Source organism: Dendrobates tinctorius, unplaced genomic scaffold, assembly GCF_039654945.1.
Source record: "Dendrobates tinctorius isolate UK_male_01 unplaced genomic scaffold, ASM3965494v1 ptg000083l, whole genome shotgun sequence".
Classification (NCBI taxonomy): Eukaryota; Metazoa; Chordata; class Amphibia; order Anura; family Dendrobatidae; genus Dendrobates; species Dendrobates tinctorius.
Window position 1 is genome coordinate 15,933,767 of NW_027361751.1, and position 27,110 is coordinate 15,960,876.

Sequence of the window (27,110 nt, forward strand, 5' to 3'; positions counted from 1 at the left end):
TCCCTGATAGAAAGATAGATCAGTTACGTTGCTTCGTCTCGTCCCACCCCGAACCCCGAGATATTAATGTATTTTGGGATGCTCTTAAAGCCTATTTACGGGGTTGTCTATCCTCTACGATTTCTCACATTAAGCGGGTGACATCAGAGGAGGATGGCGAGATGGAGCGACGTCTGAAAGACTCGGAGGCAGCCTATATATCGGATCAAACTAACAGTAATAGGGTAGAATGGCTGACCGCTCAAAGGTTATACGCTCAATACACTGACACCAAGACGAAACGTAAATTATTTTTTGCCCGGCAGTCTTATTTTGAAATGGGGAATCAGGCAAGAAGATTTCTGGCCTAGTTAGTACGACAGCATAATGCAACTAACACAATTCTACAGATTCGTGAGTCGGGTGGTACTTTGGTTTCCTCAACTGAGGAGATACTAAAATGCTTTTCTGATTATTATGGCTCATTGTACAATTCTAAGACTGATGTGGATGGCCCGGAGTGTCTAAGTTATTTGTCAGATATGGCGTTTCCTGCGCTGAGTCCTTCCCAACAGGCCTTTATGGATACTGAGTTTACTCTGGAGGAGGTAGAGGACGCCATAAAAAACATGGCTTCCGGGAAGGCCCCTGGGCCGGATGGATTTCCTGTGGAGTTATATAGGAAATATCAGGATATACTGGCGCCCCTTTTGTTGACAGTGTTTCGTGGGATTTGGGAGGGGGGATGCATGCCGGAGTCCTTTTATGAGGCCAATATAATAGTTCTTAAAAAGGAGGGGAAGGACCCTTTAGATTGTGGATTTTACAGGCCTATATCGCTAGTAAATGTGGATTATAAAACTTTTACAAAAATTTTGGCCAAAAGAGTAAATTCAGTTATATTAGATCTTGTACACCCTGATCAGACGGGTTTTATGCCGCGGAAGAGCACCTTCAGAAATATCAGACGTGTCCAGTCAGTGGTCCAATACAGCTCTCTGGTACCAGATAATGAATGGGCACTGGCATCGCTGGATGCGGCTAAGGCCTTTGACTCGCTTGAATGGCCTTTTCTCCGTGCATGTTTGCAGAGGTATGGATTTGGTGATAGATTTCAAAAATGGGTTAGTGTTTTGTACATGAAGCCAAGGCTCGGGTCATCGTAAATAACTCCATATCTGAATCATTTTCACTGCATAGGGGAACTCGTCAGGGGTGTCCCCTTTCCCCGGCCCTTTTTGCTCTAGCTATTGAGGCGCTGGCAATTCGTATAAGATCTTCCCCCAATATTGCTGGTATATAAATAGCAGGTCGGACGGACACCATAGGCCTATATGCTGACGCTATGGTGATATTTATGGACAAAGTGGGGGAAACCTTAACAAGAGTGATCACTACCATAAATAAATTCAGCAAATATTCTGGCCTATACATAAACTGGGAGAAATCTGCTTTGATGCTTCTTTCCCATGCGCTAATGCCACGACTTGAGACTCTCTCCTTACTGCCCATTGTAACCAATTTTAAATATTTGGGTGTTCATATCTCTCAGGGTAGTAAATTTGATCTGCAACTCAATATACAACCATTGCTGGAGACGGTCAAAGGTAAATTCGCGATTTGTGGTAATCTTCCACTATCTATAGCCGGATGTATTAATCTAATTAAAATGATATTACTCCCTAAGCTTAGCTACTTTCTTCAACATAGTGCGGTGGTGGTGCCCAAATCCTTTTTTGCTAATCTGAATTCCCAAACCACATCCTTTATTTGGGGGAAAGCCAGGCCTAAACTTATACTAACCACTCTACAGAGGCCCAAGAGGGGAGGAGGGGCAACGTTACCCGATTTCTTTTTATATTATTTAGCTGGACAGGCCAAGGCCATAAGTACATGGATGCCTGGAGGTCATCTCCCGAACTCTGTGAGTCATCTACTTCATGCTACAGGGATTAGTTGCCCGCTGGGTTTTTTTGGAAATGAGGAAAATAAATGTCCCGAAACTGCTACCTCTGCTTCGTCTGGCACGATCATTATGGAGACAGATTAAGGGGGTGGTTAGATTTGGGGATGTTATAGCTGAAATGCCCCTATGGAATAATGACTACCTCCCGGTACTACTTGAACATCCATCCGACGAGTTCTGGGTTCAGTATAGTGTCTCTACGATAGGTGATCTATATGCTCATGGAACATTGGTATCCTTTGATCAATTACAAGTTAATCGCAGTGTCCCGAGATCCCAGTTTTTCAGTTATTTACAGCTAAGATCAGCTTTTCAATCGCACATGAGATGTATGGGTATAGATAATGCCATTTCGTCTCTACCCCTGATAGGGATTCTCAAATCACAGGGCCCTCAAGGTCTCATCTCCTCTCTATATACATATATGTTGTCAGTGGGGACGGAATGTGCCATAGATTCCGTTAAGAAGAAATGGGAAAGGCTCATCCCAGATACACAGGGTGAAGAATGGGAAGAAATCCTGGAGTCACCAATCTGGGTGTCTCCGTCTGCCAACAACAGGATGATACAATTGTATATTATTAATCAATCGTATTTGACTCCAATTCAACTCTTTAAGATGGGCCGATACCCATCATCGGAATGTTTGAGATGTCACTCAATAGATGCGGACTTTATTCATATGATCTGGTGCTGTCCTGTTATTGCGCAATACTGGAGGGGGGTGACCTCATTATTAACATCCCTGGTACAAACCCCTGTTCCCCTTGAGCCACTGATCTGTCTGTTTGGAGTGTGGGATGAGGAAGCATGGGGTCATTATGTTGGGATTTTTTTTACGGGAAACACTGTTCATGGCATGGAAGATACTAGCATTACGGTGGATGGGGGGAGGGTTCACCTCCTTCTCTTGGGTCTTGGATCACTCTGGTAAATTCGATTATCCCATATGAACGTACACTGTATCAGAATAGGATGCCCGAGTAAATTCGGGAAGATTTGGGAGAGGTGGAACTCCTCTCACCTCACCTTGCAGAGCGGAGATGTCGCACAGTAAACTACCGTATATACTCGAATATAAGTCGAGATTTTCAGCCCAAAAAATTTGGCTGAAAGTCCCCCTCTCGTCTTATATTCGAGTCATATACAAAGGGGGTCGGAGGGGGCGGGGGTGTCAGGTCATACTTACCCGTCCTGACGCTGTGTCTTGAGCCCCCAGCTTCTCCCCGTGCTCTCTCTTCCTGCCTTCAGCGGTCACGTGGTGCCGCTCATTAAAACTCATGGATATGCGCATATTCATGAGTTTTAATGAGCAGTACCACGTGACCGCTGAAGGCAGGAAGAGAGAGCGCGGAGAAGCTGGGGGCTCAAGACACAGCGTCAGGACGGGTAAGTATAGCGATACTCACCTGTCCTGCGTCCATGGCTGCTTGCTGCTGTCTGTCATCGGTCAGTGACTTCAGACAGCAGAGGGCGCGGTGACGTGGTTAGTGCGCGCCGCGTCGCCTGCAGTCTGAACGTCACTGACTGATGACGTGGCAGATAGCGGTGAGCAGCCATGGTCGCAGGACAGGTGAGAATCTAACACCCAGCGACAGAGAGGTGAGTATGTCATTTTTTTTATTTTTACATGCAGCAGCATGGGGGCAGCATATGGGGGAACAATCTATGGAGCTTCTTATGGGGGCAGCATATGGGGGAACAATCTATGGAGCTTCTTATGGGGGCATCATATGGAGGAACAATCTATGGAGCTTCTTATGGGGGCAGCATATGAGGGAACAATCTATGGAGCTTCTTATGGGGGCAGCATATGGGGGAACAATCTATGGAGCTTCTTCTGGAGACACCATATGGGGGAATAATCTATTTCTCACCCTAGACTTATACTCGAGTCAATAAGTTCTCCCAGTTTTTTGTGGCAAAATTAGGGGGATCGACTTATACTCGAGTATATACGGTACTCATTGTATAGATGTAGGCTGCGGAATAGTTTAGGTTTTGGTAGATGTAGGTAGGGTTTAGAAGCTAGGCAGGTTTTATTACTGGTATAATAACATAATACAACACTATTGTGATTCAATTGATATGTTTGCTTTATTTACACACAATTGATGCACATATTATGCTTCATGTTCTCATGTTATCTGAGCATATATATATTTTGTATCAAGCTTAACATCTTGTACTAAATGTGTGTATTATATAACTGCTTATGGTTTAATAAACGAATTTAAAAAAAAAAAAAAAGAATGCTATTGTAAAGTGTGTATGAGTGGTTGAGGGACCTGTGATGAGGTCATAGCCATGTGACCCAGTGGGCGTGGCTACGGACCATATAAGGTGGCCAGGATAGGTCACATGGGGTGAATGCTGGGACCTGGTTGGTCCGTTGTGGAAGGTCCCGTCTGAGAGAGATGGGGCTGTCTTCCTGACAGCAAGTGAACGCTGTGTTAATGGCTGCACGTGCCTGATAGTTCCTTGGAGGGAATGGATGTCTGCAGCGTGGTGAAGCAGCCATGAGGTAAACCCAGAGAGGGGATATAACTGTGAGGCTAAGAGAGCCTGTGTGCTGGACATGGCACAACCTGTGTGACAACAGGGATAACAAAGTGAAGCTCTGTCATGGACGCTATGCTGTTAATAAGAACTTTATGTTGCTGGTCATGGTTTATGATGCCTAAATAAACCGCTTGGACTGTGATTGTTTTATGGAAAACCTGTGCCGGATGTGATTTATTGGCTGCCAAGCGAGTATCCCCTACCCGAATGACAGCGCTACCTTACAGTTTATATAAGGCTTGTATGTTAAAGCACTACTACAATTTTTTTTTATATTTCACCTCCAGCGTGGCATCAATTTCTGTTCCCTGAATGTAGCAAAATACTTACCACCTGCCGTCATCTGCTGTTCCCAGCACTGCCCCGGTTGTCTTCTGCTAGTTTTGACTAACCAGTCCATTGTTTGCTGGGCGAGCTGGAAGCCAGTTCTCAAGGCTCTCATAGACCTATACTGAGAAATTGTGACCATTACCTCTGACTTCGACTAAGCCATGAGCTGCGGTCACAAGGTAACCGAACGGGAATGGAGTGGCGCCAGGAAGAGAAGAAGACAGGGGCTGGTAAGTAACTTACTCTGGGCAGGGAACAGACATTAGTGATACCGCTCTGGTGGTAAAATAAAAAACATAGTGAACTATGTTTTTTTCTAATTTTTAGATTTTTTTCATATAACCATCAATATTTAACAAAATCGGAAAACAGAAATCTTGCTATTTTTATACAGGTCTCTAGGTCTAATACTGAAGAATCACACTTTCTGATCTTTCCAGAAGATTTGTCAGTAGCCTCATTATAAATCAGAGATAGAGTTACAATGATCGGCAACATCTGTATCTACTGTATTAGATAACACACAATTCACCATTAACAGTAGGCGATGTTATAGCTCACCTCCTCCCTCTTCCTTCATAAAGATTTTGGCCTTTATTGGAGCATGCTCAGTGCAGACACAAAAACCTTCTGTGCAAAAGGTAAGACCCGAGTCAGTCTAGTGCTGCAAATGTCTAACTGACAAGACCATCGATTTTCTCATCGCTGTTGATGAGGTGGTGTGGTGGAGCCAGACGCTCTCTGTTCATGAAGAGGTATCCTAACAAGTGAGCGGTGTGCACCACGCCAGAAATCTTACACCAGTCACTGACTAAGTAACGCCAAAGGTAGTCATGATTTAGACAAGTCATGGCGTTACCGTCCGCCGTGTCCCCGTCACGCTCCAGCGCGGCTCATTTTGGCATAGCTGAATGGAACTGGCTTGAAAACGTCAAAAGTTGTAGAATTTTTGTGCAACTCTGAGTTGTGCAAAAATATTTAGACTTTTCAAAGCAATTCATGTAAAAATTCCAGTGAAATTGCTTTTATTAATATGGGCCTGCATATTCAATGGGAAATAATAGTCTTAAATTAGGCCTAGTGGTCAATCAGGATATAAAAAAAATAAAAGTCACATTTTTAAAATATATTAAACTAAGGCCTTACATAAAAATTTGCTCATTTTTTGATGACACATTCAAAAAGGGCAGAAGGTACACGAGAAAATGCAGTCTCTGACCTTGTGATACTTCACATTCCTTGATCCCTTTTTACTTCCAGAAAACCCCGTGCCTATCTCTATACGGCAAAGCTGACTTAAGGGGCACATGAAAGAATGATTGATCAACAAAGCAAGAATCCCATGTGCAGCCGTATTCTTACATTTACATGAAGCAAGTTTTCAACATGCAACAAAGCGCCGCAAGCTGAAATAAAACTCCTAAAAACGGAACTGTCAAAATAAAAGGAACATTTACACTACAAGAACTTGTAAAAATACTCAAGGAACGATAGCTGGGAAACCACAAGCTATGCAAGACGACTGCCTTCATGTGGTTTGTCTTGTAGCATAAAAAGTTGGCATGAGTATATGCAGACCCACAGTGTTAGAGCAGACTCATCATCATGAGTAACACTTGCCTTTCCGCTCCATTACGATGGCTGAAATAAAGCAGGGCACACATACTGGAGACATTATAAAAAAGACCTGCACGTTAGTATGTGCATGTTCCTGTGGCTTAAAAGAATTGCATGATCGTGAACAAGCAGTTTAGATAAACGGAATCTATCAGTAGGGTTTTAGTGATAACCAGAATAATGTCATACTTAAGTTGCTAATCATACGACGTGTTTAAATTGGGAGAAAAATAAAATACAGAACAGCATCTGCTGTTCATCAAGAGTCACGTGGGCGGCAGTGGCGTGGCCAAGAGTCGTGTGGGTGGCAGTGGCGTGGCCAAGAGTTGCATGGGCGGCAGTGGCGTGGCCAAGAGTCGCGTGGGCAGCAGTGGAGTGGCCAAGAGTCGCGTGGGCGGCAGTGGAGTGGCCAAGAGTCGTGTGGACGGCAGGGGAGTGGCCAAGAGTCACGTGGGCGGCAGTGGAGTGGCCAAGAGTCACGTGGGCGGCAGCCTGCAACATTTTTCTGTAGATGAACAGGGGTCCTAGCAGTGGAAAATCCGCTAATTAGCATATTTTCAATCCGCTCTTATAATGGTTGATTGAAAAGTAATGAGAACGAGCGAGAAAAGCCGGGCAATTCTCATTGACAAAGCTGAGATGAAATGTATGTCGCGGGGAGAGGTCTCCATTCCATAGTATGTTACCACTTCATCTTATACCATTCCATTTATAGAAGGCAAATGTGGTGATTAATGTTGTTAATTAACTGGTGCACACACCCAGCTTATTTTGATAAATTTGATGTGTTCTTATTCATCTATAATTTTTATTGATTATACATTTTGTGCTAATAGAACTTTACATGGTTATCTATATTGTCTACATATGGATTCAGCTCATCCAAGCGAGACAAAAAGAAAAAGCAGCACTCATCATTTCCATTATTTAATAGTCTTTTATTGCAGTTCGGAACGTGCAGCAGGACCCCAAGAGGCATCAGACAAGGTGCGAAACGGCCATCATCCACCAATTCTCCCGCACGCACTGCCAGCATGTTTCGCTAACTGCAATAAAGAACTATAAATCTTGGATATGGTGAGTATTGCTTTTCCTCTCGCTTGGATGAACTTTTATCCGCATGACCTTATTCTATTTTTTGATATCGTAATTTGTTTAAATAAGGGCGACTTTTCATAAGCAAAAATTGGTGCCGAAGACTCATTTATTTAGCTGGTTGCATTTGACCATTTTACTATAATTTTCATTGTTCAGGATTTTACTTACTGTGTATTTCAATATGTTTGTGAAACTGAATAAAGCTTTTTGCTATTATACATGGCTTTTGGTTTTCTGGCATAGGTTTGTTGTTCGCAACAAGCGCTCCATCTTATAACTTTTATTGAGTATTTTAGAATTTACCGCAAGTCTATCAGATTATAGTAAAGAAACATTATTTTACTAAGTTTGCCGTAGCAAGAGTTATGAATTTTTGGATTGCACTTCATTAATGGGATATTCTAAAATTCTTAAATTGTTTTAGTTAAATAACATGAAAATAAGCAAGTTTGCAATTAGACTTGCTTTTCCTATCTGTTGTTATTCTCTTGCAATGAGAAATGTTAGCTTTTATTGTGTACATCTAGTTTCCTTGGAGCTTGGCCAAGAGTGTCAGTAGTTAAACTGCAAAAGATGAGAAACGTGAAGATTTAAAATCTGAGGAGGGATACATCCAAAACACGAACACAGACCAAATGAAGTATGAATGTGGTTTATTTTGTCAGTGTGTTTCGAGGTGTCATTTTGTCCTGCTGAAGAGGTTTGAACACCTCAGACTACGTTGACGAAATAAACTGAATTCATACTTCATTTAGTCTCTGATCGGGTTTTGGACTTTTTGCAGTGTGGATTTTCAACCACCACATTCCTCATCTTTTGCATCTCCTTTATTTGGTAGTCCTACAGCAGCCTATATGTGGCTTTGTAAAAGGAGTTGTGACCATCACAACCTTCCAGGTGAGCGCACATTGCTCTTTTAATACCCTTTGTTTTACTGGATAGGACCCAATTGAGCTTATTTTTCTCCAGTTATTTCAGTAGTTATATTCTAGCAGGCGTTAACTCTTAACATCCTAGTCAGCTCTCTCCAGACCATTCACTGATGTTCAGCAGTTACCGGCTCACCTCCTTTCCCCTCTTTTTGCTGCCTTTCATCTTCTGAACAGAGAGTTACAAGTCATCAGCCCAGCAGCTTTCATGCAGGTCTCCTAATCATGACTCCCTACTCTTGCTGTCTATGGATAACAGCATAGAGCAAACCGCTGATATCTGAATGTTTTATCGCAGAACTACTGCTTGGCTTTGTAGTTCTACTAATACCAGAGTTCTATTCACAAGAGCTGTCACTCAAGGAGGTGTGTTTCCGCCCTACCGGAAACCAGTAAATAAGGCGACTGTATGGAGATTGAATAGCTCTGACCTGCTCAAGAGACATCTCAAGAACACTCCTGTGACTTATTTTGCCTCCTTTTCTCCTAGTTGTAGTCCTGTATTAACTGACATGTTCAAGCTCTCCAAGAATCTATTTTCAAGTGCTTCTCAGCAAAAGTCAGTACTTTATTTACAACCTGTGTTAAGCCGTACTTACCCGGAGATTATTGTGAACAAGTATTCTTTAAGGGAATGTGTCAGTAGGATCAACCCTCCTAAGCAGTCTATATACGCATGTAGTTCATAGGAAGCTGAATAAATGGATATTTTGATACATGTCTCATACTGGTAACTCTCCCTTTCAATTAAAATCATTTCTGGAGCCAGATACTTATGCAGATCAATGTCCGGCCCATCGATCTTAACAGTTCTCTTAAATATTAAGAAAACACGGATTTCTAGAGAACAATGTATAAGGCTGGTTTCACACTAGCGTTTTATCGTGCAGCGCATCGTGCGCACGCGCAATATTCCCCTATCTCTAACATGGTGGTTGCAGGGTCTTGCGATTGCACGCACTCATCAGCGTTTAGTGTGCGCTGAACATTTTCCAGGTGTGCGCCCAGACGCGCCGTATGCTACATGTTGCATTTTTTGTTCCGCCTACATTGTTCCGCCTATGTGTGCGCCCAAAAATAGCATTACAGTCTATGGGGTCGCTGGCGTGCGCTTGGATGTGCGCATGTCAGCGCTTTGTGCGCGCACGCGATTTGAGTAAACAATGTCAAGACAGTTTAAATCTCCCCCTAAACAAGCAACATTGTTTGGGAGGAGTGTGGATAAAAGAAGGTGTCTTCAGGGCCACACCACTACAGCCTTGAAGATAAGAGCAGCTACAGAGAGCAAGAGAAGAGCAGCTACAGACAGCCTTGAATAGAAGACCAGACAAGAGCCTTGGATTCAAGCTTCAGCAGCCAAAATGTGAGTATTCTTCAACATGTGTGTGTGTCCTGTACAATTATGTACTAATGTATTTTTTGTTTAAATTTCAGCATGTCTTCTTCCGGATCGGTCTATTCGCCATATCGGCAAGAACTTGCCCAAGCTGATCGTGAGGTGAGGATATTGCTGCCTTTGGGCAAGTTTACAGACATCGGACACGGCCAGTGATGGTGAAGTGTGGGAGCAGTCTGAGTGGAAGCAGCGTAGCCAAGTCGTGGCGAGAAGACGCAATGTTAGTATATAGTCTTTCCTTTTTTTTTTCCGGTCTTTATTTTCATCTTTTATCTTGCTTCTTCTCTGATTCTTTTTCATTCTCCAAAATTACAAAGATTCTAATTTTTTTTTTTCTAGTTACCACAACGGGATGACGAAGAATTTTACATCGACAACGAGCGCCTGATCCGCCTTGTTGAGGAGCATATCCCGTTGTGGGACAGCCGTGACCAGCAGTACAAAGACACAGTGGTGACCCGGCAGCTCTGCAATGAGGTGGCCGCAGCGATGATGGATGGCTGGGACAGCGCCTCTCCAACTTCAAAAAGGGCGTTCAGCAAGTATAAAGCTGCTCTGCTGCATTGATTTTTGGTCCTGATGGTACAGGTGTGTTTGTGGCAAGATATATTCTTGCATCAAACACACCAATGCCTTCTGGAAAACAGTGATTGCTTTGTGTATTGAACTGCTGTCTTGAAGCTGCACTGATTTTTGGTCCAGATGGTACAGGTGTGTTTGTGGCAAGATATATTCTTGCATCAAACACACCAATGCCTTCTGGAAAAACAGTAATTGCTTTGTGTATTGAACTGCAGTATTGATCCTGCTTTCACTCTTGCTCCTGTTGATACTATTATGTTTGCTGCTACATATATTCTAGCAGGAAACATAACAGTGTCCTCAGGATCAACAGTGACTGCATTGTGTATAGAATTATTTTGTGCTGCCGCATTGACTGTTTGCAAAGTTCTATCAGGTGTGTGTGCTGATAATTATGTTGCCTTCAGTACATTGTCTAACGTTTTTTCTTTGTTTTTCCAACAGTGAACAAAATCCACACACGTTGGCGCTCGATGAAGGACCGCTTCAACATTGATGTTCGTGCTGAGGGACAGCTTCGCAGTGGTTCAGCGGCAAGGCGCAAAAAGAAAGTACCGCTATCATCGCGAGTTGGCTTTCCTGAGACCGGTCCTTGGCAGCAGAGTGTAAGTTTTATTTTTTTTTTTATTACTATGTGCTTTTCTATTCCACAGCTGATGCTTCTTGTTAATGCATGATAGTAATGTTTTCCCTTTCTTTCCACAGCACTTGGAACAGCACCCTGCAACCTGTCCCTGGAGCGGTCCATCGGTCGACCTCGGACCCGTCCCAGCCATCCGACAGCCAGGAAACAGCTTGCAGGTCAGCAACACGGACAGCTGTTGACCAGGAAGCTGGTCAAGCAGGTGTTCCCCTTTCCCAGGTCTCTGTCACTGGTTATGCGGGCACTACCCGCCAGCAGCAGAGGGCCTTGGAAAGGAATGTCTTGCCCGAGTTTATGCACTTGAGCGAGGCCTCTCATGCCAGCCTCAAGTCGCTGTCCGACAGAGTGGAAGGCGGTTTTTCACTCATGCAACGTGGTTTTAACCACATGGAACACCGCTTCCAATCTTTCGACCAGCGCCTTGACCGCTTGGAGGCCGACCGCAACAGACCAGCGCACCATTTTTTTTAGTAAAATTGAAAAGGGCATGGCGGAACACCTTAGACCTGAGCAACAGCTGAGTGTGTTGCAGGCCTGCAACACTGCTTACTTGCAGGCTATGCAGCAGAATCGGTATGTGCAGCAGTCAGTGGTGTTATTTCCAACTGTGCCACCACTGAGGGTATGTGCACACATAGCTTTTTGTCTCTGCGGATTTTGTAGAGAAAACCGCAAGTAAATCCGCAGGACAAAGTCCTGCGGTTTATCTGCGGTTTAGCTCTGCGGTTTTACACCTCATAATGGATGAGGTGTAAAACTGCAGCGTTTCTGCAAACAATTGACATGCTGCGTTTTGAAAACCGCAGCAAAACCGCGCGGAAAAAAACGCAGCATGTGCACAGCTTTTTATTTCCATAGGAAATAAAGGTACTGTACAACGCAGCAGAATCTGCTGCGTTTCTGCAGAGCCAAAACCGCTGCGGAAACGCAGCAGGAACCGCAAAGTGTGCACATACCCTGACTCGCTACACCTCCCTACCGACTTCTTCTGCATACCACTGCACGGCCACCTGCATTCCAAGCCAAGCCGGACACCACCCCAAGTCCGAGTGCTGCTGGACACTACTCCGCCACTATGGCAAGCGCTGTTCCTGTATGGAGGAGCACCACCACCGCCACTGCACCATCTGCTTGGAGCAACGCCACCACAGAACCTGCTTGGGCCACCGACACCACCAGTCAACATCATCAAAGGAGCACCGCCAGCACTCCTCATCAAAGGAGCACCGCCAGCACTCCTCATCAAAGGAGCACCGCCAGCACTCCTCATCAAAGGAGCACCGCCAGCACTCCTCATCAAAGGAGCACCGCCAGCACTTCTCATCAAAGGAGCACCGCCAGCACTTCTCATCAAAGGAGCACCGCCAGCACTCCTCATCAAAGGAGCACCACCACCACTCCTCATCAAAGGAGCACCGCCACCAATTCTCCTCCTAGGAGTCCCGCCAGAACTTCTCCTGTTCGGATCACCGACACGCAGCCTCCTTCTAGGAGCACCGACACGACTTTGTCTCCAAGGATCACCGCCACTTCTTTGAGCACCGTGAAAAATGAGGATGAATGAACAGACAGCTGTTCAGCACCAGTCTCTTCAGTCATATAATATTGCACAGACTGAATCGAGCAGGGTTCCCCAACTCCAGTCCTCAAGGCCAACAAACAAATCATGTTTTAAGTAATTCCATTACTTCGGTGATAACTGCTTCACCTGACCCAAAAAAAAGGAAATCCTTAAAACAATCTGTTGGTGGACATTTAGGACTAGATTTTGGAAACCCTGGCATAGAGGATGGTGTTGAGTGCAAGGCATATCTATTGTTACCTTGCCTTTTTTGTACCATCATCATTTAACTATTTTTGAGACAAGGGGATTGTAGATATACCTAGTAATTAACATACTCTATTTAAGTGTATGGAATAAACTGATGACCTGATGCTTAAAATAAATGTTATATTTACTTCACAAATACCCTGGCCTTGTATCATCACCACTATCACACCTGGGCAGGTGAATATACATGAGCTTTAACCTGCAGAGTTGCTTAACTCTCCATATATTTAAAGCAGACTTTATAGATGCTGCAGTTTAAGTAAAATATGTATTGTCATGGCCAAGTTGTATAAACTCTAGTATGTCTCCAGTGTGTTTTCAAACTCAAGCCACAGTGGTTATCGTACAAATAATATTTATAGTCACATGTTTTGGTGTAATAAAAAGTAAAGGATGCCAGTGCACCAACAAATTTTTTTTTTTTTAAATTGGTCCATGTGACAAAAATATTAGTTGTATTTTCTCCACCGTCGCTGCTAATTGAACACACTGTCGAGATGATAACGGTGATACAACTTGTGTGTGTGTGTATGTATAGTCACCTGGTCAGGAGTACTAGTAAATTCATGATGCACAAAACAAAGCATCATAATTTCACTGGTACACCTGGCGAGTTGATAATACTATTGGGAGTGTAAAAAGACACAATGCACTCAGTACAGGTATCAAAACATTGTTTTATTAACCCAACAACAAGAAATTTTTTTTACACCATTTGATCTCGCCATTCCACCCGGCCTACATCCGAGATGAAGTAGGCCGCAAATTGGTCCCTCATTTGGCCAACTTCAACCGATGACCTGAGAGGGTGCTGAGTAAATTCAGGCAATGGGTTAGGAGCAACATCATCAAGATCTAAGTTCGGATGCTCTCTAGCCATGACAAAATTATGTAGAACCACACAGACCTTCATCACCTCATCCACTGTTTCCAGTTTTAGATTAATGGCTGTGGCAAGAATGCGCCATCTGGATACAAGAATACCAAAGGCACACTCAACAGTTCTTCTGGCCCTGGTCAGCCTGTAATTAAAAATTCTTTTTGTGTGGTCCAAGTCCCAGCTGGAGTAGGGCTTGAGCATCTTTTGGCACATCTGGAATACCTCATCTCCAACCATTACAAAGGGCTGTGGCGGAGCTTCGGTGTTGGGAAGAGGACGTGGCATGGGAAAATTAAATTGGTTGCCATACAATCTCCGGCCCATGTCCGAGTTCTTAAAGGCCTGGGAGTCATTTCCACGTCCAAATGCCCCAATGTCCACTGCTACAAACATACAGTCTGCATCCGAAATGGCCATGAGTACTGTAGAAAAGTACGTTTTATAGTTGTAGTACTCCGATCCAGTACTTTTTGGCTTGATAATCCAGATGTGTTTCCCATCCACCGCTCTCAAACAGTTGGGGAAATTGCATACTGTCGAGAATTTTGCAGCGATTTCCAACCACTTTTCTGCGGTGGGCAGGGGCATGAATTCTGGACAGAGAACATTCCACAAAGCCCGGCAGGTGTCCGCTACAATTCCAGACAACGTGGAGATTCCAATACGGTACTGGAAGTGGAGTGAAGAGAGTGTTTCTCCAGTTGCCAGGAATCTGGGAAACAAAGAAAAAAAAACAAATATTACTTCTGTATATGGATTTTAAAAACACCAACAATAAATAAAAAAAAAGTTTATAAAAATACATCTGCAGCCTTTTGTTCATTACATGCCATAAAAAAACGCAGCTTTTTGTTAAATACATGGCAGAACTATAATTCTGCCAGATTTGTAATAGTATATGTCACAACAAAGAAAATTCTGCAGGCATTGGTTTTGCAATACTACGTACCGTAATGTAACCAGTAGCCGTTCCTCAGGAGTAATCGCACGCCGGAGCTGCGTGTCCTGTCTCCGGATGGCTTCTTGGACCCGACTAAGCAAATCATTAAAGCTTTGTTGGGACATCCGGGTATAATCTGTAAATTTCTCCGCGTTTGCCTGGAGCTCGCTGTAGAGGGTGTGGTACGCTCCACGGTTCTCCCGGAGTTCAATAATGGGATGTATCCACAAACGCCGCCGCTGCCGTCTTCGCTGCCTCTCTCTCTCCCTCTGTTCATGGCAAGCAACTGCATAAGCCTGAGTCATCCTGACGTCCAGATTCAAGTCAAAGTAAAAACTCTTCCAGCGCAGATCCATGTTTCACAAGGCAAATGCAAGCAAATGTGAATAATTCAGCTGTAAACAGGGTCTATATGAAGAATTTCCATAAGGCACGCCCACTGCTGTCCCATTGGTGGAGTGTGTTGCAAGAATTTTTCAAGGATTTTTTTCTCCTGTGAAGTGACACCATTGCACATAAAAAATGCAAATGCATGAAAAACGCTTACAAACACATAAAAACGCTGCAATTTTTTGTCGTAATGCGCACAATAATGCTACAAAAAACCGCAGCGTTTACATGCGCTTTTGACATGCGTTTCCTGTGCGCTCGATAAGCTGCGCAAAAAGGCGCAAGTGTGAATGCAGCCTAAGATCACAGATTTCAAGCTATCACTTTATTCTTTCTATAACCTACAAGCCAATATAAACGGCTTAGTAGGGTTGATCCTACTGACAGATGCCCTTTAAGAACACTCACTCAACGATAATACCTCAGTATAAACAAGTTGCTGATAACCCGATGATCGAGCAAAACACTCGTTTGTCCGTTGAAACGATTTCTTGCACAGTGCCAAATAAAAAAAAAAAAGTGCATTGTGTGTAAGAACGATGCTGAAAAGAAATCTCTAAAACATTGGGTTTGATGAACCAGGACTCCCGATGCACCAAGGTGGTCTGCGGGAGTCCGATGCTCCCGTTTCATGAAAATATGAACACCTCTTCATGAATCATGAGTGTCAGACGCGTAGTTTGCACCTCTGTATGTGCCTACTGGGGCAAGATTTGTGGTAGCGGTTGCCACACCGCTGTCCTGCCCCAACTACCCGCATGTCGGCAGAGCAGGCAAAATTTAGGCGCAACTCTTGAGTTGAGTTAAGCCTAAATTTTGCTACTTTTCAAAACTTTTACACCAAAATTACAAAAAAGCTTAGTCTTCAATATCAGAGATGGCAATTCAGTTGGCAAAACACTCCTACACGTGATTTCAGATTTTTAATATTAAAAGATTTTTTTGATACTTAATTTTGTTTTTAATTAAGACATTGCCATGAATAGGTTGGTAGGTAGTACTTCTACTCTTATCGAGGCTGGAGCATTTATTACATATATTTGACTTTGCAGAAGAACTGCACAGAAAATATCGACCCGATTATATTGCTGGCAACCTGAATTCTTATTCTTAACCACATCAACGTAGACCTACAAGAATGTTGCCTCTTTCGCAATGATTTAGTTTATTTTCTACATACGTCATTGATACATCTGTGAAGGCTTTTAGGAAAATGTGTCAGGGTGCAAGTCAGATCCTGCAACTGACAAATGCATGATTTTTTTTTCTGTGCCCAGAGGTTAGATATTTTACAGAAGTGCTTTAAAATCTGGGGAGGCAAGAAATGGTTCCCAGCATTAGGAAATGAGCTCACGTCATACCTGATTGATTACCAGCTATACTCTGTCCGACAGAGAAAGCACAGTGTGATTGAGGTTAGGGCAAAATGTCTGCAAACTAGGTATCTGCCCGCTAAACTTTCAGATTGTACATTATTGTGTTTAACATTTTCTTATTTCAGAGGGGAAAAATAATAAAAAAACGAATCTGTGCAGAAAGGCAGAACTGTGAATATGTTGGCACAGGTCAAGTTGCGAAAAATACTGTAAGGTCTAAAATACTGCACTAATTCAAAACCACAGCAAACTGGCTGCACTCTACAAGTTGCAAGAGCCAAAAGAAGCTTTACATACTGCAATAAAAGTTCAAGTTGGCAGCGGTATTACTCAGCCTATGATGAAAGGTTTACATGTAAAATATGGGTACTACCATGTGGAAATTGGCAAAAATTGCATGTTAATTCAATTTGAACTTTGCTGTAATGTTGGTAAGATACAATTACGTGAAATGCATGGATAATCATGTAAAGCAATCCCAAAAGATAATTATCTTTTTGGCCTTCAGTAAAGCATATCCAGAATAAAAAAAAATCCAAGGCTCCAGTCTCGAACTTTTTGAATGGAACTCTGGATCTCCATCGACCGTGACAATGAAATGTTAGCGTCAATATGAGGCTTATACAGTTCATTCGCGTGGTAGAGCAGGAAGCCACAGGTTTGCTTGCTCCATCACACTCCGTCTTGTAGGCTACAGGCTTCCGTGGGCCCACTGCCTACAAAACGTAAGCGTCCTGGTGGAGACATGTACTTTGGGGTTAGCAACACTGATCTTTTAGACTCTTAGGGTGTGTGCACAGCACACGCTGCGGATTCTGCTGCGGGTCCGCAGCAGTTTTTGTTGCGGTGTACAGTACCATTATTCCCTATGGGAATAAAAAACCACAGTGCAGACTGTGTGGATTTTTCCGTGCGGTTTTCCTGCGGATTTTTCCGCGCGGTTTTTCTTTCTGCAGATTCCGCTGCGGTTTGCCATCTGCTCCATTGTGGAGATGAAAAACCGCAGGGCAAAACCGCAGAGCAATCCGCAGGTCTTTTGACCTGCAGATTTACCTGCGGATTTTACAAAATCCGCGCGGCCAAATCCGCACCCCATTCTGCAGCGTGTGCACATAGCCTCAAGCTTCTAGTAACACCTTTGAACTTCAGTGAGGCTCAAATCAGTAAACAATTGGCAGAAGAGGCCATCAATAGTAGTTCACAAAAACACACAGCCGCATCAAGTCTACAAATGGATGGCAGCTGAATCTATTGATTTCAGCACATTTATTCTAATTTGATCATTGATTGGGTCCAGATTGGGCCAACAAACCTGACACATACTTGAAAAATTGGTTGTGCAAAATCTATAACTGACTGTCCAACATTTGCCAGATTTCTGTGTATTTTTGAAAACAATCATGGGAATGTCTCAGTCCAAAAAAGGGCAAAATTGGTGTAAAACACAACCAAAAGAAGACAGCCATGAATGTTTTCAGGCATTGTTTTGGTCGTTCCTGGGAAGAGAGACATACATCAATTTTACCAACTCAAGATGTTGGAAAAAATGAAAATTCGAAGGGCTTGTTTAAACGAGATGTCCTGTGACGGTAATCGTTTGCTAAGGCCTGTTTCACACATCCGTTTGTCACCATCAGTCAAAATCCGACGATTTGCAAAAAAAAAAAAATGGATCCGCCATTTATCTTGGCGGATCCGTTTTTTCCCCATTGACTTTCATTATCGGCGGATTTTGACTGAGGATCGTCCGTTGCATCCGTATTTCTGCTGATCCGCCAAAATTTTGGCGTCCGCTGAGATCACCGAACAGACAATGCAACGTTTTTTTGTTGTCCGGATCCGTATTTTCCTCTTTTGCTACATGCTTAACCCTAAATCCAATCTGGCTGCTGGATAAAAAATCTCTCTCTCTCTTCTTCATCGCCCGAGATCTCGCCTCCACTCACCTCGACATCGCCCGAGATCTCGCCTCATCTCGCCTCCACTCACCGTGACATCGCCCGAGATCTCGCCTCCACTCACTGCGACATCGCCCGAGATGTCGCCTCCTCTGACCGCTACATCGCCGGTAGTCATTTTTTTCTTTTCAGCCGCGGTTCCTTTAAAATTCCGAAATCGGCGGATCCTGGCGCACCAACGGTCCCGGTGGCTCCTGTTGGTGTTTCACCGCCCACTGATCCGTAAATCCGCCATTTTAGCGGCTGCCAACGCACAGGAAAAACGTAAGTGTGAAACAGGCCTAATCGGCAAACATCTCAATAGCCTGATTAGACAAGCAGGCCACACTTAAGATGTGAACAGAATGATAAGTAACAGCGATCCTTCAAGACCTCCCAATAAGTGTGTGTTCAAGGAAGAGTAGAAAGGCCGCTGTTAGACATCTCTGGTGGTTGATTATTAGAACTAAAGGAGCAGAATTTGCACAGTACAATCCTTCTTTTCCGCAATATTATCAATTGGGTGAAATTCAGGAGACCTCCTCCTATGGTTGGCAGCTCCTGCCTAAATAGACAGGTTCATCACATCTTCATCTCCTGTGTACAGGGGCACAGGTATAACGTTTATCAATACATGAGCTTTTTCCCCCATGATCCTGTTGCAGATTTCAGTCTTCAGCAGAATCATTAGCATTCAGACATTTGAGGAGAATGAACTGTTTTACTTGGGACATACAGCAACCATTATCTTCATCATCACAACATGGAGGATTACAGAAAGGAACAAAACAAACTGCTGAGAATATAGTACAGAGGGGAATTACTAAATATATCAACAAACTGTAATGGTGGACACAAAACCATCTGTTGTCCACTCAATATGGCCTCGTACAGCATAAGACTGCAGCTCCTGCAAAATCCAACAATTCCTACTGCTTTGATCATTGCTTATGTGGCTATAATTGCAGGGTCCTGTTAAGTTTTCTCATGGATTACATAAAACTAACCAATACTGCGATAAGGCACTAAGTATTAGATGGGCTCTTTATTATTATTAGAGCAGGTGGGTAAATCAGTTTGGGACCATTGGTTCAGTGCTTGGCATAACATACAAAACAACGAAATCCTCCAGGCATAGTGATGCCAGCTGTTCATTGCAGACCGGCTAATACTCATCAAGCCAAGAACCCAATCTGACATCCATATGCCCTAATAGGACATATAAAGGGATTATTGGGATGACAGGACCCCTTCACTCCATGCTAAATCTTATTTGCTGCAGCTGCCAGTGATGGCGGTGACAAAGAAGGGAAGGCAATAGACTAGCAGTTAATTAGGTGGCCAACCGATAAGTCAACACTGAAGCCCTCCATACACATTGGATAAAAATGCAATGATGATTGATCGTTTAGCAATGGTCCCAAACATTTCACAGCCTGTCAGCCAATATTGAGGCTTTTTCAGCCAATTATGCAACTAATGCTGAAGATAAAAACCTAATCCAGCTGATCGGAGGTTTTGAACGTCGTTAAACGTTAGTATGTAAAAATGAAAGATTGTTCATTATTGTCAAAACTGGCCAATTAATTAGATTTTTATGCAATGTATATATCACAATTCTAAAGCATAAGTTCCCACGAGGCGATTACTTGATTATGAGTAATATAAAGTTATGCTGGAACTTCCTAGACAGGCAAATGTTTCATCATTTACTGGTATCTACAGGAATCTTTGATTTGGTAAAATAATTACATAAATCAGTAAAACTTTCCAGATTCACAAAGAACAAACTGTTTTTAAAAAGTGAAATGTTGATAAGTAATGGCAAAGTGTCGAATGTGAAGCGAAAATCCTACAAAGTCTCACAATGGTTTGGATTTTCTGGAAGAAAACACTTCTGTGCTCTGCACACGGAATATCGCACACAGAAGATCATGCCACTCAGCTGTGTTTACCCACGAGGAAAAAACCTAGATAAATAGGATGGCGGCTGCCAGTGGATCTGTGATTGTTTGCTCCAATAATAGCTAATTAACCTTCATTCACCGAGTCAATTCAAGAACAGATCTCAGGGCAATTTAACGGCTGTCACCCATTATTACAGAGGTATATCTGCCTAGATCTGCACAATACATACAATTTATTATATACAGTTACAACATATAGTTGAAAACTTAAAGGGGTGCTTCAGGACCTTGAGGATAAGTCATAAATATTTGTGATTGGTGTAGATGTAATACCGGGCACCCCAGCCAATCACCTCACATGCTCCACTTATATGAATCAATAGTAGGCGGATGTGTAGTGCATGGTGATGACATATCCTAAGGATAAGCCATCAATGTAAAAGTCCTGGACAACCCCTTTAAAGATCACCTGGCACTTGCCATAAATATGTATTTTTTTTTTACTTTGTGTAAATGTAGATGTTCTGAATTTGACGTCTTTCTTCTGTTCCTGTACCTCATCGTTTCTGAGATATGGCTTCCTCTTCCTGCATTGAAATTTTATCTTTTTTAGGCTACTTTCACATTAGCGTCTTTGTGTGCGCAAGTAAAAACGCATGCAAAAACGCATCATGCGTTTTTGCATGTGTTTTTTTTATGCGCATTCGATCTCCAGGTGTCAAACCAGTGTCTACACCTGTGTACTCATAAAACGCATGCGTACGCAAACGCAGGCGTACGCATGTCCATACATACACCTGCGTTCCCATAGACTGTAATGCGTTATGATGCATTCCGTGCGCAAGTGAACGCATGCTTTTTTTCACGCCTTTGGACGGACCCAAAAATGCAACAGGTTGCCTCTGGCGCATCTAGACGCACACCTTGAAAAAACGCAGACGAATGCATGCAAACGCAAGACCATGCGTACGCCATGTTAAACATAGGTACGCATGACGCATGCGCAAAAAAAAACGCTAATGTGAAACTAGCCTTAAGGTGCCGTCACACTTAGCGATGCACCAGCGATCCCGACCAGCGATATGACGCGGTCAGGATCGCTGGTGCATCGCTAAGTGGTCGCTAGTGAGCTGCCACACAGGCAGATCTCACCAGTGACATCACAGGGGTCGGGGGTCCCGCCCGGCTCCACGCATCGCTCGTCTCCACAGCAGGAAGCGCCTGACGAGAAACGGCCCAGGACGTTCTCGCGCGATCAGTGATAACCAGCAGGGGAGCGGTCGGAGGTAAGTATCAGACATAGCAATATCGCTATAACGTCACAAAAACCAGTGACATTAAAGCGACACTGCTAGCGATATCGCTTAGTGTGACAGGCCTTTTAGTCAAGTGAGTGTCATCATTGATACTTCTGGTACACCAAGCCAATTTAAATAACAAGATTAGATTTCTATACCGGGAAGAGGAGGCCATTTGTTGGGAATGAAGAGGTGCAGGAACAAAAGAAAAACCATGCCATAGTGAGAACATCAGGTAGAACAATTACATAATTAAATATGGCAAGTGACAGGTCCTCTTTAAAACTAGCCTCAAATAGACACTCTACCAGAAATGGATGATCAATCTTTCTATATTGTTAAAAAACAACTAGTAGTGGAAACTCTTATAGGGTATACTAGATGGAAGCCTGATGCTATCGCATCGGGAGGGCCGTAATGTCACAATGGGGGCAGGCTTTGCAGCGTTGAGAATCTGCCCCCCCTACCCCATGTGCTTACCCACCTAAGTTCATTTTAAAAATGGTCTGTCTGACCGTGTACAGAACATACCACAGCTCCTGGGCAGGGGAGGAAACAAAAAACAATACTGACATTACAGCAGGAGATCGCAGACGATACATTTTGCTAGGTAAAATATTGTTTAAAAATAGTCAGTGAAATATTTTACCTCACAAAATGAATCCTCTGCGATCTCCTGCTGTAATGTCAGTACTGTCTTTTGCTTCCTCCCCTGGCCAGGAGATGTGGTATGCTCCGTACGGTCAGACACAGAAAATTTTTAAAATGAACTATCGTTCGTGGGACAAACCCTTTAATGTGATCGACTTCCTCTGCCTGTAGACAGATAGCGGCGGTCACATTATAACTGTGCATGCGCTCTTCCTGTACAAAGGTGGCGGCGGACAGTGAATCATTCGGCTGATCCCGGCTGCGGTGTGTTTGCGACAGTGTTCCCCTGGTGGTACCGCGCAAGAGGCTGCGTGCGGCGTATACCGCATATGCAGAGTGTGTGTGGTGCGTACAGCAGATACAGAGTGTGTGTGGTGTGTACGGCGTGTACAGTGTGTGTGTGTTGCGACGGTGTTCCGCTGGTGGTACCGCACAAGAAGCGGATACCACCAGCAGTTTCCATATTGAGACACCCATCACTTGGGTGTCCCAATAAGGCGGTCGGTGAACTTACACCGCTTGGAATTCTGGGATCTGGACACATCGGCACGGAACAGGATGTGAAGACATTACAAGGTAATTATATATTCGATAACCACAATCCAAGTTCTGTGCCATGGCATATAGCCATCACAGAGGGATGGTCCTTTGCTCAAGATCATACTCTATTAGCCAGAATATATTACATGGGCAGCAATTTACTTCAAAATTAGCAATTAGAAGATAAGTAACAACTTTGGATTTATAGAAGAGAACTTTATCAGCCTGACATGTTCATATGAGTAAATTGTTGCATTCTCAAAAAAAAAAAAAAGACATAGAATGCTAGAATGTTAGAGTTGGAAGGGACTTCCAGGGTCATTGTGTCCAAACCCCTGCTCAATGCAGGATTCACTAAATCATCTCAGACAGATGTCTGTCCAGCCTCTGTTTGAAGACTTCCATTGAAGGAGAACTCATCACCTCTCGTGGCAGCCTGTTCCACTCATTGATCACCCTCACTGTCAAAATTTTTTTTTCTAATATCTAATCTGTATTCAGTTTCATGATTCGTCAGTGTTAATGCAGTTCCTCTGTTATTCATCTGCAAATGTTTAACTATGTGTTAGGACTAGCCATGATAAACTGACCACAATGCCAAAATTGTCTCCTGTCCTGAACTTACAGCCCCATAGGCATATATGAGGTTATACATTTGGGTAAGGAGACCCTCGGTCTGTTTGACCATTGTGGTCTCTCCTTCACAACATGCCTTGAATAAGATTTTATATAAATTTTAATCAAACGTTAAATACCATCTACCCAACGCCAACGTAAATTCTTGATCTAATTTCTGGAGTTTGCGGGACACGTGAGCAGCAGAAACCATCGAGGTCTCTCCAATTATGTTACTAGAAGGAGAAAATGACTAGGGAAACAAAGCGGCTGCCTGTTGTATGTCTCTTCACAGCTAGATGTCAGATCCGGCTCCTTTGTGGCCTTAATCTCATTAGTCTGTGCCATGTGGTAAGAGCTGTGCAGCGCTCCTGCCCTCAATATGAATTTCCATAGGCGGCAGCAAAAATAGAACTAAACTGCTATCATTTAAACATGTCTGTCAACAGCTCGAGCCCGCGCCAAATCTCATTTCCTCCTGGTCCTCTGGCTTCCTTCAGCCCCAGTGGCACCTGTCTGAAGATCAAACTGTCTAGTGCAGCGGGCATGTTTGTCTTCACACTTTACAGAGCGAGATCACAGCAATATTAGGATACTCTTATACAGACTTATTCCAAGTAAAACTCTGCGCTGCTCACACACAAATACCTGAAAAGAGATACTCCGATATAGCAAGTGGTACAAACCCATCACTTGTGTCCCAAACAACCCTAAAATGTTGGCAGCACTTTGGTTTGTTCAACCATGTGCATAGAGGCAACGTTTTGGCTCAATAGTGATGAGCGAACGTGCTCTGATAAGGTGTTATCTAAGCATGCGCGTCGGGTAACCCAGTGACTTCGGCGTACTTCGAAGATGTGTTCGAGTCTCTGCAGCTCAATGTCTCACGGCTGTTATGCAGGAATTGCCTAACGAACAGGCAATCCCCTGCACGTGTTGCGACTATCGAACAGCCCGAGACATGCAGCGGCGGGGATTCGACCATATTATTCGAGGATGCTGATGTCACTCAGTTACCCTACGAACATGCTCGAATATCACCTTATCTGAGCACGTTGGCTCATCACTACCCATTAACATATGAGCCTTTGATAATTGTTAATGACTCAAAATGTGGCCACCATGTACAAGGGCAAATAAACTAGTTTTCTTTTGCATATGATTTATCTGGAGCACTGCCAACATTATTTGGTTTTCCATATAGATAAATAAAAAAATGGGGGCAGCACTCCAAACATTGGCATCAGATGGTGAGAAAATGGAGTTTAATGACTTCATGCAACATTTCGGCTTAAAACAGCAGAACACTTGGGTTGAGAAAGTCTCTATTTTGAGCCGAAAGGAAAATGGGCTGATTACAATCAGGACAAAAAGGAGAAAAATAGAAAATGTATAGATACACAACAGATAGATAGGAGATGGACAAACAAGCATAGCCAAAAAAGTGACATGTGCAAAAGAAGCAAAGTTGCCCCGTATGTGTCTATATACTATGGTGTTAAATTGCCGTACTATAGCCAGTTCCAGTGACTATGGAGCAAATCTGACAAGAACACTGGAGATTACCATATACAAATATTGACAAGGTCCCGACCGTTGATATGCAACAACCAAAGTGAACCTTGAGGTAGAGAAGGTAATAATCCATCAGGTAGAATGCAGGGCTGTGCAGTCAAATTAGTGGACTTGGAATAAAATAAGACAAACCCAGGCTCCTAAAAGATATAATAAACCGAGTACAGTAGTACAGTGCAGCACGTGCTGTAAATGTTTTCATAGTAATTTGGGAAAGTGATGAAATGTCCTATACATGTCTGTTCTGTTTCTGATCTAAGGTCTCAGCTTTTAGTTGAGATGAATCTGTGCTGCACTTTACGCACATGCTCAGTAGTGACCAATGCTGTGGAGTAGGAGTTGGGGAAATTTAGGAGTCGGAGGTTTGGCTTATTGACTCCACAGCCCTGGTGGAAAGTAACCATCCGTCTGTATGCAGTGATACATCTCAATGCTAGTTACAACAACCAGACATTCACTTATAGATCGGCATGAGGTGGACGACAATGTGAAGTTCATATAATCATCAAGCTCCTTCAATGCCTTCATTTACTTTGGCCACTGTGCACATCTGTAAATCTAATGTCTCTTCTCACAGAACCAGCCCTTAGTGGGCCAATGCATTTTCTAGAGGTCAACACTACATACTTTACCTTTCTGCTAAACACCAAGGCACCAAAGAGATGACTAAGCGAAACTCCTAGAGCTCTGCTGCATCCATATTAGAAGTGTCTGTCCAACCTGTGGATTCCCATCTGTTGCTGAGACATTTTGGAAGCCACAGGTTGGAGACCAGAGATATAGAGAGACAGAAAAGTGATAAGTGAGAATTATGGCACACAAAATACAGAATATTCTCATTGATTACGTACCTGCAATTCCTTGTAGCAGCCCGCACACATTGAATATACTTTTTTTCATTACACTTTGCACGCACATTGTAAAAACAGAAACAAAAGCTACGATACAGAGGATGGATATGCCCACGGCAAGGAAGATAGCTGTAGCCTGCCAGAAGCCACTCGCTATCTCACCGAAATGCTCCGCATACGGCCCACAAAGCGCATCTCTTCTGAAGTACTGTACTTTAGGCACTTTGATACAACGTCCATAGATGCCCAATGTTGGCCGATAAGGCTCATGGTGACCGCCGGTCCTGTTATCGATATTTGTGCTCTTTGCTTTGCCAATCAGCCAGTCCTCACTCATAAAAGCTATGAGCTCTCCAAAGGCAACGACAATGCTCAGGATGGTCCACAGCATAGAGCGGCATGTTACTATGACATGACACATGGTGTAGACCATCGAATGTCCACAACCAGTGCTAAATCAGATTTTAGGCACAGAGTAAAATTTGGAAATCCTGGAGAAAAGGGGAAAAAAAATCCTTCTTTTCGAGGCTTTATAATCCAGTGGTTTTGTAATCAATGAAGCAGCTCACTCCTCATCTGTCCGGCGGCTTCACAATTCCTCTGCTCTAACAGTCATAGTGAAACATGAAGCTTCAATGTTCCAAGGGAGCTCCCAGGCTCGGCCCACCGGGATGACATCACAGATCTGCGAGAAAGGCAGAGACAGAAGAGATACAGTAAAGATTGAGATACAGTAAAGATTGAGGACAGTTTCACATACGTAATCTCTTCTACAATATGTCAAAGTTACCGTAACACTGGAGAATTACAGCCTCCATGAAGCCTGCACCAACTATGTAAGGGCTATCAGGAATACATCAAAGTTTACAAAAGTGAACTGATAAGGAACATAGCATCGTAGTGGAATAATTCTTTATTAGATTTTTCCACACTGAGAATATAAACTATTTCACTTTTAGAAACTTTGATCCCTGAGAGGAAATGTTGGGAGCAAGGTCCTCCAGCCAGATTGCAGGAAGCTGAGTCAATGACTTTAATGTATGTACACATTATACATGCTAGTCATAAATAGTCATGATGTCCCCTAGTTGGCCACACATTGCATCTCATGGAGGTGAATTCTCATATTTTAGTCTTTCTGCTAAACACCAGTTAGCATGGTCTCTGATTTATTTTCTCAAAGGGAAGAGGAGAATAGTTTGCTGCCAAACACCTTG

General features: G+C 43.4%; 1 protein-coding gene across 4 annotated transcripts in view; it reads right to left on the minus strand.

Moving 5' to 3' along the window:
• LHFPL2 (LHFPL tetraspan subfamily member 2) overlaps positions 1 to 27,110 on the minus strand; it is a 203,318-nt gene that overhangs the window by 18,543 nt on the left and 157,665 nt on the right. For all 4 annotated transcript variants that reach the window (XM_073584151.1, XM_073584148.1, XM_073584150.1 and 1 more), the window contains one exon: positions 25,894 to 26,578. In XM_073584151.1, coding sequence (XP_073440252.1) covers positions 25,894 to 26,326 — 433 coding nt within the window. In that variant the 5' untranslated portion in view covers positions 26,327 to 26,578. The remainder of the gene's footprint in view (positions 1 to 25,893; positions 26,579 to 27,110) is intronic.